Here is a 17,269-nt window from a genome sequence, read left to right on the forward strand (position 1 = left end):
TACCATCTGAGCCACCAGGGATTCAAATCCTAATTGTGCCACTTACTAGTTTATGTGGGCTTTGGCACATCACACAATCTCTCTGAGCCTCTGTTTTTTTCCATTTAGGATGGACTTGTTTGACAGGATGATGTATGGTAGGTCCTGAGTAAGTGCTTCCTTCCCCAGGTTCTGTGACAGCATCATTTGGGGCCCTTCTCCAGCCCCTCTTCTTCACTGCTCAACTGTCCCCAACTATAATGCCCTCTGAGCTCTGGCTTCCTTCTCTCCTGCTCAGGACCTCATCTGTTCCAGTCCCATGGACATAGCCCGCAAGGTACTGATCGTCCTGAAGACCTTTCTGAGGAGGAATGAAGATGTCCAAGTGGGCGGTCTCATCCGAGGCCACTTCCTGATGATCCTACAGCATCTGCTGGTGGAGCATGGGTCCTCCCCCTCAGGAGGTCAGCCTGTAGCTGCTGGAGGCATGTTTAGACCTGAGGGAAGGTCATGCAGGAGAGGGCATCTCTACTGTGATGAGGTCTGCTCAGGGAGAGAGAATTGGAGTTTTCTCTGCAAAAGAAAAGTCCGGCCAATGGGGCATTAAGCGAGAAATTTTTATCTCCTTCCTCTTGTGGGAGAGTGGGTACTCAACATACTTGTGTGTGTGTGTCTGTGTGTGTGTCTGTGGTTTGAGTGTGCTTATGTTTCATGTCTGCATGGGTGGGTGTGTTTGATGCATGCATGCCTATCCCCACCCTGCGAAGCATGTGCTCAGAGCTATTTGTCACAAGAATGGCAGCCCCTAGTTGGGAAGAAAGAAGCGGTAAATGTTGGGGAGGTGTAGGATGCAGCAACAGCCAGCAGGGGCAAGGGAGGGGGCGGATCTGTGATGGATTGGAGCTCCTGGTGAGATCTAAAAGGATGGTTTCCAAATCCGGAATGGGACTCCCTGGAGTCACAGAAGCTTGATATTTGGTATAGTGTGAAAGGCTGGGATTAGTCTGTTTTTTTTCCTACTCTTAGAAAGTTGAACTTTTAAATTTTCAAGCAATTAAGAGGAAGTGGGTGGAGAACTATGGCTCATTTGGTTCATTTCTGTTGAGGACGGGGTTTTGGAGGCATGTTTAAGGGGATCTCAGTTCAGTTCAGTTCAGTCGCTCAGTCGTGTCCGACTCTTTGCAACCGCATGAACCACAGCATGCCAGGCCTCCCTGTCTATCACCAACTCCTGGAGTTTACCCAAACTCATGTCCATTGAGTTGGTGATGCCATCCAACCATCTCATCCTCTGTTGTCCCCTTCTCCTCCTGCCCTCAATCTTTCCCAGCATCAGGGTCTTTTCCAATGAGTCAGCTCTTCACATCAGGTGGCCAAAGTACTGGAGTTTCAGCTTCAACATCAGTCCTTCCAGTAAACACCCAGGACTGATCTCCTTTAGTATGGACTGGTTGGATCTCCTTGCAGTCCAAGGGACTCTCAAGAGTCTTCTCCAACACCACAGTTCAAAAGCATCAATTCTTCTGCGCTCAGCTTTCTTTATAGTCCAACTCTTGCATCCATACATGACTATTGGAAAAACCATAGCCTTGACTAGACGGACTTTTGTTGGCAAAGTAATGTCTCTGCTTTTTAATATACTGTCTAGGTTGGTCATAACTTTCCTTCCAAGGAGTAAGAGTCTTTTAATTTCATGGCTGCAGTCACCATCTGCAGTGATTTTGGAGTCCAAAAAAATAAAGACTGACACTGTTTCCACTGTTTCCCCATCTACTTGCTGTGAAGTGATGGGACCAGATGCCATGATCTTAGTTTTCTGAATGTTGAGCTTTAAGCCAACTTTTTCACTCTCTTCTTTCACTTTCATCAAGAGGCTCTTTAGTTCTTCTTCACTTTCTGCCATAAGATTGGTGTCATCTGCATATCTGAGGTTATTGATATTTCTCCCAGCAATCTTGATTCCAGCTTGTGCTTCATCCAGTCTGGCATTTCACATGATATGTATTCTGCATAGAAGTTAAATAAACAGGGTGACAATATACAGCTTTGACATACTCCTTTTCCTATTTGGAACCAGTCTGTTGTTCATGTCCAGTTCTAACTGTTGCTTCCTAACCTGCATACAGTTATCTCAAGAGGCAGGTCAAGTGGTCTGGTATTCCCATCTCTTCCAGAATTTTCCACAGTTTACTGTGATCCACACAGTCAAAGGCGTTGGCATAGTCAATAAAGCAGAAATAGATGTTTTTCTGGAACTCTTGCTTTTTCGATGATCCAGTGGTTATTGGCAATTTGATCTCTGGTTCCTCTGCCTTTTCTAAAACCAGCTTGAACATCTGGAAGTTCACGGTTCATGTATTGCTGAAGCCTGGCTTGGAGAATTTTGAACATTACTTTATTACTGTATGAGATGAGTGCAATTGTGCAGTAGTTTGAGCGTTCTTTGGCATTGCCTTTCTTTGGGATTGGAATGAAAACTGACCTTTTCGAGTCCTGTGGCCACTGCTGAGTTTTCCAAATTTGCTGACATATTGACTGAAGCACTTTCACAGCATCATCTTTTAGGATTTGAAATAGCTCAACTGGAATTCCATCCCCATCCACTAGCTTTGTTTGTAGTGATGCTTCCTAAGGCCCACTTGACTTCACATTCCAGGATGTCTGGCTCTAGATGAGTGATCACACCATCGTGATTATCTGGGCCGTGAAGATCTTTTTTGTATAGTTCTTCTGTGTATTCTCTTCTCTGTGCCACCTCTTCTTAATATCTTCTGCTAAGGGGATCTGGAGGAGCTGAATCCTTCCTTTTCAGGGAAGGAGAAGCCACAACTAACTGATAATAGTGTTTAAGAATCATGAGAAAAAAAAAAAGAATCATGAGATTTCTTGGAAACCCATAGTGGAAAGACTTTGAGCTTTGGATTCAGATTTGAGTTCAAGTCCTGGCCCTGCCAGTGGCTGTGGGACCTGGGAGATGTCATTTAGCCTCTCTGGGCCTCAGTTTTCTTAACTATAAAATAGAAATGACAGTCCCTGCTTCCCATGATTTTAAAGAGGATTAAGTGAGATAATGAATTCTCTTACCCAACCCAGAGTTGGCACTCAGTCTGTCAGTTGCCCCTTTTCCAAATAAAGAAGACAGGAAATAGGGGTAAAGCCCAATGAACTATTTACTGCTGGTTGGGTGGTGGTGGTGATCTGTCTGTAAGTTCCCCTGACCAGCTCTCCTTGTTCCTAACAGCCTCTGGGAACTTGCCTTTGCTGTTGAACCTCCTCTCCTTAGTGCAGCTGAGGAACGAGTCAGAGCAAGAACTGGACAGCATGGCCGTGAAGCTGCTTCACCAAGGTGCTCTGGTTGCTTGGAACAGTGCCTGAGGGCCCAGGGCTGGGTAGGCTGTGGGTCGGCCCTCATAGCACTGGCCTTGCTCCTTTCTTCCACCCTTTCACCTTTTGGAAGAAGCTGGTGGGTCAGTCTATTCCTGTGGGCTTCTCTCTCTTTTTTTGAGTGAGAAGGTTTATTGCAGGGCCATGCAAGAATGGGGACTCATGCCCCCCACAACCCCAGACTCCCCGAAGGATTTCAACATAGCATTTTTAAAGGCAACGTGAGGGAGGAAGGTTGCAGGGTATGTAATCAACTAACGCACAGTCCTCTGACTGGTTGATTGCCTATGGGCTTCTTGATAAAGGACCTTCCAGATCTTCTGCTCGTTCTCTGGGAATGTTAGGAAAACAAAAACCAAAACAAATCACTGCGACAAGCTCCAGAATCAAGAAGGCCTGATTTTGTTCTCAGCTTAGTCACTAGGTATGCAACCTTGGGCAACCTCTAGCCTTTGTGAGCCTTTGGTTCCTCAGAAGTAAGATAACAGTGTGTACTGTTTTAGGGTTGATGTAAGGAGTAACTTTAAATGTAGAATGCCACAAGGTGCTTGGCACAGAGTAGGCCTTCAGTGGGTACTGTCTGTGTATCCTTCATTTTTCCTGGCACAAGCTTTGTTCTCCACCTCACCCTGCAGCTGACTCAGGATCTGATGATCCAGTTCACAGATCTCTAGGCCTTTTTTCTCCCCTTACCCCAAAGCTTATTAGGATCTTTTATTGCTCGCTGATGCAGCCACCAGTTCATAGGCAGCACCCTCAGGAAGATTTGTTGAGGAAAGCTTGAAATTATTAGGAAAAATGATGTGTCTCCAGTCCCTGTGGAGTGTCGTGTCCTCTGGCCACAGGGTAGTATGGTTTTTCCCTGCCTGGAGCCCAGATCTCCTCATGAGAAGATCAGTGTCCAGCCTGGCCTGGTGCTGGTCATTGCCTGCCTGTCTTATCAGGCGGCACTCAGCCAGGAGGGAGGTTTGTGTGTGACAAAAACAGCTGTCAAAAGGGCCTCTAATAGGAAGACATAAAAGACTGAAACATATATGTGAAATGAGTATATATTTACATATAACTCTTGAATAGTTTTATTTGAGAGCATTGAGAGTAGAAGACTGTGGTTCAAGGGTGGGGCTATGGTTGGGAGGGGCCTGGTTGTCTGGTTGATCATGAGCCATGTAAAGTCAAGTGTGATATGGCTGCCAAAAAAGTGAATGGAGACTTAGGTAGGTTTATATCTAGGATGGAGGGGGCAGGGGAGCAAGGTCTGGTAATTCCCAGGAGGAAAGGGTTGTGCTCTGTAGATGTCTACCCCACAGTGTTGTAACCACTCTGATGAGGCAGGCGGAGTAGAGGAGGCATTTAACCTTGCTTTGAGAGATTAAGGGAGAATTCATGAGGGAGGTGAACTTTGAGCTGAATCTTGATTGCTGAATCGGAGGAAAGGTGTTAGCTAGATGGAGGTGGTATGAGAGAGAGAATGTGGCAAGTTTAGGGAACTGCACATCGATAGCTACAGACCTCCCCTGGGAAGGTGGTGAGTGCCTGTTGCTGGAAGAATTCAGAGACTTGATCGTCTTTCTGCTGATGGTGGCAAGTTGGCCTACATAACCTCTGCAGACTCTGCAACCTGGAGTCTGGTTGGCACAAGTGCTGTCAGAGGCTGCCTTTTGACTTCCTAAACTTGTGCAGTCTATTTGTACATGCACCTGGGGGTGCTTGCCTGATGTTTGTTCTGATGGAGAGTGTGAACATGTCTTTGGGTTTGTCACTGCTTCTTTCCATTGGCAGTAACATCAGGGACACTTGGTTTGTTCTTGATCCCCAAGACTGACATCTGAAATTAGCCGGTTGAGGGGCATTAGCTATAAGAAGTGTGAGTGCTAAGCACTGGGGCTCCCGAGGACTCTGATCTCTTGCAGTGAGCAAGCTGTGTGGGACATGCAGCCCCACTGACTCGGATATCCTTCAGCCCTCCTTCAACTTCCTGTACTGCAGCCTTCACCAGACCACACTGGGTAGTCAGAGAAGAGGTACTTGGGCCCGAGCTGGCAAAGTGAAGAGGAAGGGAGGGTGCTGGGCAGTGCCTGTGGCTCTTGCTGCCCTGTTCTTCCATCTTAAAAAAAAAAAATAAAGGTGTGTGTGGCTGGAACGGATGGTCATAAGGTCCTTTCTGGTTCTGATAACCTTTGCTTCCAAAACGAAGCTCGGACCCTTAGAGCCTCCCAGGTGACCCTTTTGTTCATTCACAGAGCATATGTGGAGCACCTTCTGGGTACTAATTGAGCACTACCTGCTCTTCCCAACCCTCTGCAGCCGCTGCAGTGCTTCTGAGCAGCACGGCCCTGATAGAGCTTCTGGAGAAGATGCTGGCACTGACCTGGGCTGAGGAGGACTCTCCCAGGACCGGGCTCCTCTGCTCCGCCTGGCTGCTCACTGCCTCCTTCTCTGCCCAGCAGCACAAAGGCAGTCTTCAGGTTAGTTTCTAACCCCTGTAGCTTTGGGTCATGGGTGTCACTCAAAGGAACAATGAAGATCCGAGTTCTGGTCTCAGCTCTGTGGCTTATTACCTATGTAACCTTAGTAAAGTATTTACCTCTTTGAGCTTCAGTTTTCTTGCCTACAAAACAGGAAAGTAACATGCAAGGCTGTTGTCAGGTTGATTTACATTGATCCATTTAGCACACGTGGATCACCTACATGCCAGGCAGTACTTTAGGAACAGAGGAATAAAAAATGAATACAGTAAACACCCCACACTTGGGGAACTTGTGTTGTAATCTTTAAGCAAAGCCTTGAAAGGTAAGTATTTTGTGCCAGGCAAAGGGAAGAGCATGCTAGGCAAAGAGAATGAGATAAGCACAGGCCTGAAGCTGTGCAAGTTTAAGACATGATTTATGTATTTGAAGAGTGGTGAGGTATCGCATTGCAGGGTGTAGGGAGTGGACTGTCCAGCTGAACGGGAAGGCAGAATCCAGCCCGTGATCTTGAAGTGGTAGGTGGTAAGCTGTGACGTGCCATACACATGGGAGCTGTCACGTGACTGTTGGAGAAGGCGATGCAGGGAATGGCGGCGCCATGGACTTACCCACAGCACCTCCTTTCCTCTCAGCTCCTCCCCCTTGTATGACCTTGGCATCCTTGTGCCCTGCATGGGCTCCTCTGTGGGCTGCCCCACTTTTGAGTGTTTACCCTAAGGCTGGCTACGCCTGGTGGACGTAAACCATTGCCTAGCCCTTGAGGTACCCTCACTGTGCCCAGTTCTGTGCCAACCTAATGCCAGGCAAACACTCACTGGTATAGAATTGAAGTGAGTCTTAAAATTTTGGCTTCTAGACTTTCAGTAAACTGGCAGATCTACAGTATAGCAGATCCTCAGGTAGTTTCCAGTGGGGTCAACTTGGGATAGGAACCTCTCCTGCTTTTCTCTGTTGGGCCCACCCCTGCCCCTGCAGTCACCTGCCTGGATGGAAGCCTGCACCATGTCATCAGTTCTGCCCTGGCCCTCAGCTCACACCCAGCCAATCACCTAACTGCCTCTCCTCCAAGTCCTCCCCTCTGCCCTCGTTCAGGCCTGATCATTTATCCTCACCACCAAGGTGGCCTGTTGACAATCTGCTGGCCCCAGCCTCTCCGTCCCCCTGCCTCTCTATCCCCATGGCACTGTCTATCCACTCTTGCCCTCTGGCCACTCTCCTTCAGCACCTTTCTGTTCTCTTTGTGGCTGCTGAGACCCTTCCTACTAGGCCCCTCTGCAGCCTTACTTCCTGTCATTCTGCCCTCCTCTTCAGAGCACGTGCTTGCTCTTTTCCCAGTTCACTGTGCTCTTTCACATCTCCATACCTTGTTTTGTTTGATTCTGGTTGATTTTTAGTAGCTGTTATTTTTTGGACGGCTTTAGATTTACCAAAAAATTGAGCAGATAGCACAGAACTTGCACACAGCTTCCTCTACTAACAGATTAGTATGGCATCTCAATATCTTTATACAAGTTGGTTCTTCTGCCTAGAACCTTCCAATTCCACCAGCCACCAAGCATTTTTGAGGAATTGCTTTGTGGAAAACTGTGATAGATCCAAGTGGAGGAGAAGCTGCCTGAAGGCAGCTCATGTTCTGGGTTAGGAGAGCAGAGCACACTCACAGCTTTGAGCCTGTTGCCTAAACTAACCCCTCAGTTTGGTCACTGCTTTGACGTCAAAGAGCTCATTCACAGCGCTGATCCTCAGCTGTTCTTCACAATGGCTCTGGCAGGAGTGAAAGCAGGTGGTACTGTTCCTGTTTCACAGGTGAAGGACGTAAGACAGGCTGAGAGAGGTTCAGGGCAGTGACTTGTCCACAGCCGTGGCAAGTGGCAGAGCCAGGATTTTGAATCTGGGCCATCTGACTCCAGGTCTGAGTTAGGTGGATGGTGGGCTGAGATAGAGATGGACCTACAGATAATGCCAGGATCAGTTCCTCCCTGGTGCAGATGCTTTCTGAGGATGGGGGAAATTTGGGAGAAGCAGAGTTCTCCAGGTCTGGGCTTGATTTTCCTCCTCAAGCTCCTAAATCCAGGTGAGGTTCACAAGACCCTATGTGGCCTTTTCTGTCCTTCTGGGTATGTGTATGAGATATTGTGGCAGGTTATTTTCTCCCCAGGCTCCCAGAAAGTGGGGTTATGCCTTTACCCCATGCTCTGCCAGGTTCATCAGACATTGTCCGTGGAACTGGACCAAGTACTGAAGGCCCTCAGCGTCCCGAAGAAAAAGGCTGCACTGCTGTCAGGTGTGGGGCCCAGGGCCTCCAGCAGGGAGAAGAAAAACCTTTCCCCTAGATCCTGAGATGGGACCACCCCGCCCCCGAGACCAGCCTGTGGTCACCGCACTATATCTCCATGGTCTTCCCCCTGTAACAGAGCTGGGCACAGGGAGGTGGGGAATGAGACAGGAACTGGGTGTAAGGAGTTTCCTACTTTCAGCTGCCATCTTACGCTTCCTGCGGACAGCCCTGCAACAAAACTTCTCCTCTGCCCTGGTTGCCCTACGGCCCTCAGGGGCCCAGTCACCGCCAGCCCCTGAGGACACTGTCCTAGCTCCACTGGGAACATCACAAGTGCTGTCCCTGGTCATCGGACTGCAGAACCTCCTGGTGCAGGTAAGGCCCTTGTCAAGTGGGACCCTGGCAGTGGAGCCTGCTTCTCCCAGGATGACGGCAGGAAGGGGTAACTGCCTGTCAAGATCCTGGTATTCCCACCAAGGCCTGGAGAGTAGATTGATTGGTTTTAAAGTTACAGTGACAGAAACAAAACTCAAAATTGTCTCATAACTGAGAAGTCCAGGGGCCAAAACTGGCTTTAGGCACATCTGGGATCCCAGAGGCTCAGACAGTGTCATCAGAGCTCTATCTCTCTGTCTCCTGGCTCTGCATTTCTCTCAGCTTTCTTCTCATGGGATGGCAGGATAACCTAGAGCAGCTCTTGGCCTATATCCTTCTGGCAGAAAGAAAGTTTCTCTTTCTCAGTAGCCCCCAGAATTGAGTCTCATGAGCCTGGCTTGGTAATGTGCTAGTCACTCTGCTTGAAACATGGGGTGCTCTGATTGGCCTGGCTTGTGCCTGTCCTGTGGAGAAGGCAGTGGCACCCCACTCCAGTACTCTTGCCTGGAAAATCCCATGGACGGAGGAACCTGGGGGGCTGCAGTCCACGGGGTCGCTGAGGGTCAGACACGACTGAGCGACTTCACTTTCAGTTTTCACTCTCATGCATTGGAGAAGGAAATGGCAACCCACTCCAGTGTTCTTGCCTGGAGAATCCCAGGGACGGGGGAGCCTGGTGGGCTGCTGTCTATGGGGTTGCACAGAGTCGGACACGACTGAAGTGACTTAGCAGCAGTGCCTCTCCTGAAGGATGGTGCATATGGTCAGCTCTCCGTAACTCACATGGACTGAACATAAGAGAGGAGTGTTTCTGCAAAATAAAATTGTTCTCAGAAGAAGGAGGAATGGATCCTGGACAAGCAAAAACTGGCCAATATTGAGTACCTGGGAAAAAGTTGGAAGTGCCCAACTCTTAACTGGTTAAGAGTTAAATTTTGATTGGAGAAGGAGAAAGGACACAAGGCCTAGACTTAGGGGTTGTTAGGGAGAATGTATCCCCTGTTATGCATTTCATTAAGATATTCACCACTTTTTTGTGCTAACTCAGTGCTTAGCACTCGTTAGATACTCTGTACCCATATCTCATCAAACCCTTTTAGCAACCCAAGGAATCTTTTTATCCCCACTTAGCAAAAGTAAGTAACCTTGGCCAGGATCCTGCAGATGGTAAGTAGCCAAGCAAGTATTCAAACCCAGATCTGCCTCATAACTTAACCTCCAGGTTGCTGTGTTCCACAGGACAGCATGAGGAGAACATAGGATTTTTTTGTTGGTGTGTTACATTAAAAAAAAATCAGTCTTATTGAGATATAACTTACATGTAGTAAAATTCACTGATTTAAGTGTAATTAGATGAGTTTTGACAAATCTATACAGTTCTGTGAAGACCACCACAATCATGGTATAGGTTTCCAGCACCACAGAAAGCTCCCGTGTATTGCTCTGTAATCAGTCCCCTCCCCATCCCCGACCCTGGGCAAACACTGATCTGCTTTCTGGCACTACAGTTGTACCATTTCTAGAATTCCATGTAAATGAAATCATACATTATGTTGCCTTGTGTGTCTGTCTGCTTCAACTTAGCTTAATGCTTTTGAAATTCATTCATACTGTTGTATCAGTACTTCATTTCTATATATTGGTGAGTAGTGGCCTAATATGTGGCTATACCACAATTTGTTTATCCATTTACCTACTGCTTCCCTAGTGGCTTATATGGTAGAGTCTGGCTGCAATGTGGGCGACCTGGGCTCGATCTCTGGGTCGGGAAGATCCCCTGGAGAAGGAAATAGCAACCTACTTCAGTATTCTTGCCTGGAAAATTCCATGGATGGAGGAGCCTAGCGGGCTGCAGTCCACGGGCCCACAAAGAGTTGGACATGACTGAGCGACTTACACCACTGATACCTATTTGGGACTTCCAGACTTTTGGTTGTTATGAATAAAGACTGAAGTACAAGTCTTTGTGTGAATATCCATTTTTACTTCTCTTGGGTAAAATACCTAGGAGTGGGATTGCTGGGTCAAATGACATATTAGTTTTCTGTTGCTGTGTATCTACATACCACAAACGTAATTGCTTAACACAGCACGCACTCGTTATCTGACAATTCTTTATGTTGGAAGTCTGGGTGGGCTTAACCAGGTTCTTCACTTAAGAGTCTCACAAGGCTGAAATCAAGTTATTGCTCAGGCTGGGTGCTTATCTGGGAGATCAAGGAAAGAAACACTTCTTTCTCAGTTTGGTGTAGGGGGTGCTCTTTCATCTCTTTAAGGTTGTCCCTATTCTGTCTTACATGGCCCCTCTATCCTCTAACCAGCCAATGCATGTTGAGTCCTTCTCACACTTCCAGTCTCTCTGGTTCTTCTGCCACTAGCCAAAGAAAACTCTGCTTTTACCCACCTCCCAGAATATTGGAAATAAAAGCAAAAATAAACAAATGGGACCTAATTAAACTTAAAAGCTTCTGCACAACAAAGGAAACTATTAGCAAGGTGAAAAGGCAGCCTTCAGAATGGGAGAAAATAATAGCAAATGAAGCAACGGACAAACAACTAATCTCAAAAATATACAAGCAACTCCTACAGCTCAACTCCAGAAAAATAAATGACCCAATCAAAAAATGGGCCAAAGAACTAAAGAGACATTTCTCCAAAGAAGACATACAGATGGCTAACAAACACATGAAAAGATGCTCAACATCACTCATTATCAGAGAAATGCAAATCAAAACCACTATGAGGTACCATTTCACGCCAGTCAGAATGGCTGCGATCCAAAAGTCTACAAGCAATAAATGCTGGAGAGGGTGTGGAGAAAAGGGAACTCTCTTACACTGTTGGTGGGAATGCAAACTAGTACAGCCCCTATGGAGAACAGTATGGAGATTCCTTAAAAAACTAGAAATAGAACTGCCTTATGATCCAGCAATCCCACTGCTGGGCATACACACTGAGGAAACCAGAAGGGAAAGAGACACGTGTACCCCAATGTTCATCGCAGCACTGTTTATAATAGCCAAGACATGGAAGCAACCTAGATGCCCATCAGCAGATGAATGGATAAGAAAGCTATGGTACATATACACAATGGAGTATTACTCAGCCATTAAAAAGAATACATTTGAATCAGTTCTAATGAGATGGATGAAACTGGAACCTATTATACAGAGTGAAGCAAGCCAGAAAGAAAAACACCAATACAGTATACAAACATATATATGGAATTTAGAAAGATGGTAACAATAACCCTGTGTACGAGACAGCAAAAGAGACACCGACGTATAGATCAGTCTTATGGACTCTGTGGGAGAGGGAGAGGGTGGGGAGATTTGGGAGGATAGCATTGAAACATGTATAATATCATGTATGAAACGAGTCGCCAGTCCAGGTTCGATGCACGATACTGGATGCTTGGGGCTGGTGCACTGGGACGACCCAGAGGGAGGGTGGGGGGGGGAGGGAGGAGGGTTCCGGATGGGGAACATGGGTATACCTGTGGCGGATTCATTTCGATATTTGGCAAAACTAATACAATATTGTAAAGTTTAAAAATAAAAAAGAAAAAAGAAAAGAAAATAAAAAAGAAAACTCTGCTTTTAGAGAACTGGTGTGATCAGATTGGACCAACACAAACAATCTCCCTTTTGCCATATAATGTAACCTAATCCCAGGAGTCACATCTGGGAGCAAAGGTCATGGGACCATCTTAAAATTCTGCCTACAACATATGGTAAGTGTATGTCTATAAGAAACCATCAAACTATTTTCCAAAGCGGCTGCACCATTTCGCCTTCCCATCAGGGGTGCACAAGAATTCTAGTTGCTTCACATTTTTGCTAATACTTAGTATTTATTGTCAGTCACAATTAGCTATTGGTGAGCATGTGGTGTTATCTCAAGGTGATTTTAATTTGCATTTCCTTAATGACTAGTGATAATAAGGTCTTTTCATGTGCTTATTAGAGCATAAAATTTTGTTTGGTAAAAGGTTCTGCTTTAAGAAAAAACCTACCAGCGCTGACTTAGATAAACTGCAGGGCTCTTACAGCATCTGTAATTTGTGAATTGCTTGAGGGGCCCCAGGGCCCACTCTTTTCTTTAACAAAACAGTCTGTCAAACGTTGGTAAATCATCAGTATACACACTGTGATGTGTGTGTGAGTGAGAGGTGAAACCAACAAACGTCTTGATTTTCTACAGAGCCACATCCCCAATCTGAAATCCAGTTGTTTTGAAAACCAAATGTTTTTTCTTGGTTGGCAGCGAAATCTGATGTGTATGTCTTCGGGTTTTGTTGTTTCTTTGCAGAAGGACCCTCTGTTGTCCCACGCCTGTGTTGGCTGCCTGGAGGCCTTGCTTGACTATGTGCATGCCCGGAGCCCAGACGTTGGTACAAACCCTCCCCCTTCTCTGATGTTCCCATGGGGGCGGTTGGAGGGAGCCAGCACCTGCCGTGACACCCTCCCACCCCAAACTCCCATTCCCTGTTCTGTGATTCACACTCTTCATTTTTTTTGGCTTGCGAGATGTCAATTCCCCAACCAGGGATTGAACCTGAGTCATGGCAGTGAAAGCCCAGAATCCTAACCACCAGGCCACCAGGGAGCTCCGTGATTCACATTCATCTTGTTTAATTCTTTTTAAAAATACTGCAAGGGCACTGCTATGTCCATCATACAGATGAGGACACAGGTTCAGGGATGTCAAGCAACTTTCCCCACATAGCTCTTGCATGGCAGAGCTCCTCCCATATATAATGGGATATATGGTCTCCCTGTGCCAGGCAGCATGGTTGCATAGAAACCCAGGAAAAAAAGAAACCCCTGGAGTCAGCTTGTCCAATGCCTTGCCTCTAGTGGAGCAGCCCATTTTTTTTTTTTTTTTTAAGGAAGGGTTAATTTTATTTTATTTTTAAACTTTACATAATTGTATTAGTTTTGCCAAATATCAAAAAAAATATGGAACGCTTCATGAATTTGTGTGTCATCCTTGCGCAGGGGCCATGCTAATCTTCTCTGTATCGTTCCAATTTTAGTATATGTGCTGCCGAAGCGAGCACAGGAGCAACCCATTTTTGAGCCAGTAGGAGAGTTTTCTTTATCAGTGTTCCACAGTCTTTGGAAAAGCAGCATTAACAACACGGTGACTGGTGTTTCCTATAGCCCTCCATGTGGCCTGCCAGCCCTGGAATCGGTTTTTGATGTTTACTCTCTTGGAAGCTGGAGAGAATTCCTTCCTCAAACCTGAAATCTTGAGACTTATGACCCTGGTAAGTGTAGAATGGATGTCTTGTGGTCTGAAGAATGTCATCCTCCAAGAAGGTAGAGGGGCTGGGGGGCCTTCACCCTACAAGAAACCTGCTTAGAGAATTCCTCTAAATGCCCACATCTCAGCCCAGAAGACCTGGGCATTCTTTCTTATTGAGTCACTAATGAAACATTGACCAGAGCCTGCCCACCACATGCCAGATCCTGTGCTAGCTACCAAAGATGTCAGTGAGCCAACTGTTCTTTCTTAAGGGTCCCTCAGTCTAGAGAAGGAGATAGACAAGAAACTAAGACCTAAAATATGATGTTATTAATGGAAGACTAGAAGATAATGCTAAGTGCCTAGAACACAGTGGATATCTACTGAATAAACAATAAGGCAGTGAGCCTGTGAATGATAGTGAAACAGATCAATGAATAACTCAATGGTTGGTGTGGGAACCCAGAGAAAAGTAAATTTGTTGTTGCTGTTGCGCTGGGTCTTCATTGCTGCACGTGGGCTTATTCTAGTTGCAGCGAGCGGGGCTACTCTTCCTTGTAGTGCATGGGCTTCTCATGGCGGTGACTTCTCGTTGCAGAGGACAGCACAGGCTCTAGGCACACAGGCTTCAACAGTTGCACCTCGGGGGCTCTAGAGTGGTGGCTCAGGAGTTGTGGCACACAGGCTTAGTTGCTCCGTGGCATGTGGACTCTTCCCAGACCAGTGATCGAACCTGTGTCCCCTGCATTGGCAGGCAGATTCTTACCACTGAGCCAACAGGGAAGTCCCAATAAAAGAGTAATTGTTTCTGTCAGAGCTGGGAGGGACAGTTAATACCTGTTGTTGTTCAGTCACTCAGTTGTGCCCGACTCTTTGCTACCCCATGGACAGCAGTATGCCAGTCTTCCCAGTTCTTCACCATCTCCCAGAGCTTGCTCAAACTCATGTCCATTGAGTCAGTGATGCCATCCAACCATCTTGTCCTCTGTTGTCCCCTTCTCCTCCCGCCTTCAATCTTTCCCAGCATCAGGGTCTTTTCCAGTGAGTCAGTTCTTCATATCAGATGGCCAAAGTACTGGAGCTTCACCTTCAGTATAAGTCCTTTCCAATGAATATTCAGGATTGATTTCCTTTAGGATGCACTAGTTTGGATCTCCTTGCAGTCCAAGGGACTCTCAAGAGTCTTCTCCAACACCACAGATCAAAATCATCATTCTTTGGCGCTCAACCTTTATGGTCCAACTCTCACATCCATATATGACTACTGAAAAAACCAGAGCTTAGACAGACCTTTGTTGGCAAAGTAATGTCTCTGCTTTTGAATATGCTATCTAGGTTGGCCATAGCTTTTCTTCGAAGGAGCAAGCATCTTTTAATTTCATGGCTGCAGTCACCATCTGCAGTGATTTTGGAGACCAAGAAAATAAAGTCTGTCACTGTTTCCATTGTTTCCTCATCTATTTGCCATGAAGTGATGGGACCGGATGCCATGATCTTAGTTTTTTGAATGTTGGATTTTAAACCAGCTTTTTTACTCTCCTCTTTCACTTTCATTAAGAGGCTCTTTTGTTCCTCTTCGCTTTCTGCCATAAGGGTGTTGTCATCTGCATATCTGAGGTTATTGATATTTCTCCTGGCAATCTTGATTCCAGCTTGTGCTTCACCCAGCCTGGCATTTCTCATGATGTACTCTGTATATAAGTTAAATAAGCAGGGTGACAATATACAGCCTTGATGTACTCCTTTCCCAATTTAGAACCATTCTGTTGTTCCATGTCTGGTTCTAACTGTTGCTTCCTGACCTGCATATAGATTTCTCAGGAGGCAGGTTAAGGTGATCTGGTATTCCCGTCTCTTTAAGAATTTTCCACAGCTAGTTGTGATCCACGCACTCAAAGGCTTTAGCATAGGGAGGGAGAGTTAATGCCTATATATCTTTAATAAAATTAAGAAACCACTCAGTAGTGAAGGTAACATTTTGCCCGAACCTTGAAGGATTAATTGATAAGGAGAAGGGAAAGTATAGCGGGCACGGAGGTGAGAGCAGCAGGTACACAAGCACAGGGTGGCGGGCGGGGGTGACCACACGCAGTCCAGTGTGAGAGGCAGGGCTGTGGGGCCCTCAGGGCCAGCTCTCAGTGACTCGCAGTCCTCCTGACTTCACTGTCCCAAGACAACCCCACCTGTGCGTACCAGTGCTGAGCTCCTTGAAGGCACAGTTCCGTGCGTTTCAAATCTGTGTCCCCAGCCCAGTGCTGGGCATGGCAGGGACACAGGAAATGTTTGTGAATGGAGGAGATGCCGAGTCACTGCATGCTTGGCTTCTCTCCCTGGCCCAGTTTGTGCGGTTCCGGAGCAGTAGCATCCTCTCCCAGGAGGTGGGTCATGTTCTGCAAGGCGCAGCTTCGACCGACCTCTCTACCCTCCCTGGCTCCACACTCCAGGCACTGCATGGCTTCTTCCTGCAGGTGAGTGGGGAGGGGATGCCATTTAGCCACTGGGATGCCAAACTCTCTATACCATCTTCTCTTGGGGCAGGGTGGGAAGGGGGAGCTCTAACCATAATAGCCAATGGGAGGTCAGGAGTGCAGGGGGTGGAGGGCAGAAAGGGCCTGTGTGGAGTGGGCACTGAGAAAGCCTGTCTTTGTTACCCTCTTTTTTCTCCAGGTCCAGAGCATGGGCCTCTTGACTGACCACAGCATGGCCCAGACCCTGCAGGCCTCCTTGGAGAGTCTTTCCCCCAGAGCCTCCCTGGCCCAGCCACCCCTACAGGACATGCTGTATCCTTTCTTGCATCTTGGAGCTTTGGCCTGTACATGGTCACCCAGGCTATGGGAGGCCACGGCATCATGCTTCCGAGTAGAGAGGTACCCTGTCTACAGCCCTGTCCTTTTAAGGCAAGTAAGGGTCAGTGAGAATAATTAACAGTGGGAGCAGTGACAATGACTTGTTCTGTTTGTTAAGTTCCTACCAAGGACCAGTCATGTTACATGCACTGTATTGAATCCTCACGATAGCTAGGGGTGTTAATGCAGTAGTAACTTAGATCAGAGAGGTTAAATGACATGCCCGGATCCACACTGATAGCATCAGGATTTGACCCCAGATTTTACCATCTCCAAAGTCTTATCACCAAACTCAGAGGGAGTTACCCCTTCCCTAGGAGCTTTGGAGAAAGTTGCCTAAGCCCAGTTGGCACAGATGCTGCCCTGAGTGTGACATGGGGGAGGGTGCTGGGTGACTGGCAGGTCCCTGAGAAAGCCAGGGGCCGTGGCAGTGGTCACCCACCCTCTGAGGGTTTGCTTCAATGCTCCAGAGACACTTGGTCTGGAGGTGCGTGGGGTGGGGGTGGGGGTGCCTCTTCATGACTCTCCTTCCCCTTTCCATGGAACAGTTCCCTCCTTGATGTATAGTGACTACTGAGCTCAGGTATTCAGGTCCCAAATTTAGAGTCCATCCCATCATTCTCAGGAGCACCTCTGCTCTTGTCTATTTTTGCCCTTTTGGGCCCAAGAAGCATGGTTCTCCCATGGTT

The 17,269-nt window shown here is 47.0% G+C and overlaps 1 protein-coding gene and 1 non-coding gene across 6 annotated transcripts in view; one reads left to right on the forward strand and one right to left on the reverse strand.

The window, feature by feature from the left end:
- The window catches only part of MEI1 (meiotic double-stranded break formation protein 1), a 58,833-nt gene that overhangs the window by 39,849 nt on the left and 1,715 nt on the right, over positions 1 to 17,269 (forward strand). For 2 of the 5 annotated variants that reach the window (XM_086403065.1, XM_086403067.1), the window contains 10 exons: positions 278 to 443; positions 3,221 to 3,325; positions 5,274 to 5,384; positions 5,668 to 5,828; positions 8,034 to 8,115; positions 8,309 to 8,484; positions 12,796 to 12,877; positions 13,650 to 13,756; positions 16,074 to 16,202; positions 16,402 to 16,514. In XM_086403065.1, coding sequence (XP_086259191.1) covers positions 278 to 443; positions 3,221 to 3,325; positions 5,274 to 5,384; positions 5,668 to 5,828; positions 8,034 to 8,115; positions 8,309 to 8,484; positions 12,796 to 12,877; positions 13,650 to 13,756; positions 16,074 to 16,202; positions 16,402 to 16,514 — 1,232 coding nt within the window. Of the gene's footprint in view, positions 1 to 277; positions 444 to 3,220; positions 3,326 to 5,273; positions 5,385 to 5,667; positions 5,829 to 8,033; positions 8,116 to 8,308; positions 8,485 to 10,192; positions 10,447 to 12,795; positions 12,878 to 13,649; positions 13,757 to 16,073; positions 16,203 to 16,401; positions 16,515 to 17,269 lie in introns of those variants that run through there. The other 3 variants (XM_086403066.1, XM_086403068.1, XM_086403069.1) reach the window with 3 other exon arrangements.
- LOC147373162 (U6 spliceosomal RNA) lies at positions 13,440 to 13,546 on the reverse strand. The gene has a single exon (XR_015164952.1). It is a non-coding gene; the product is annotated as a U6 spliceosomal RNA (small nuclear RNA).

This window comes from Bos grunniens, chromosome 5, assembly GCF_055505025.1.
Source record: "Bos grunniens cultivar Pamir isolate PY7600 chromosome 5, Bosgru_T2T1.0, whole genome shotgun sequence".
Classification (NCBI taxonomy): Eukaryota; Metazoa; Chordata; class Mammalia; order Artiodactyla; family Bovidae; genus Bos; species Bos grunniens.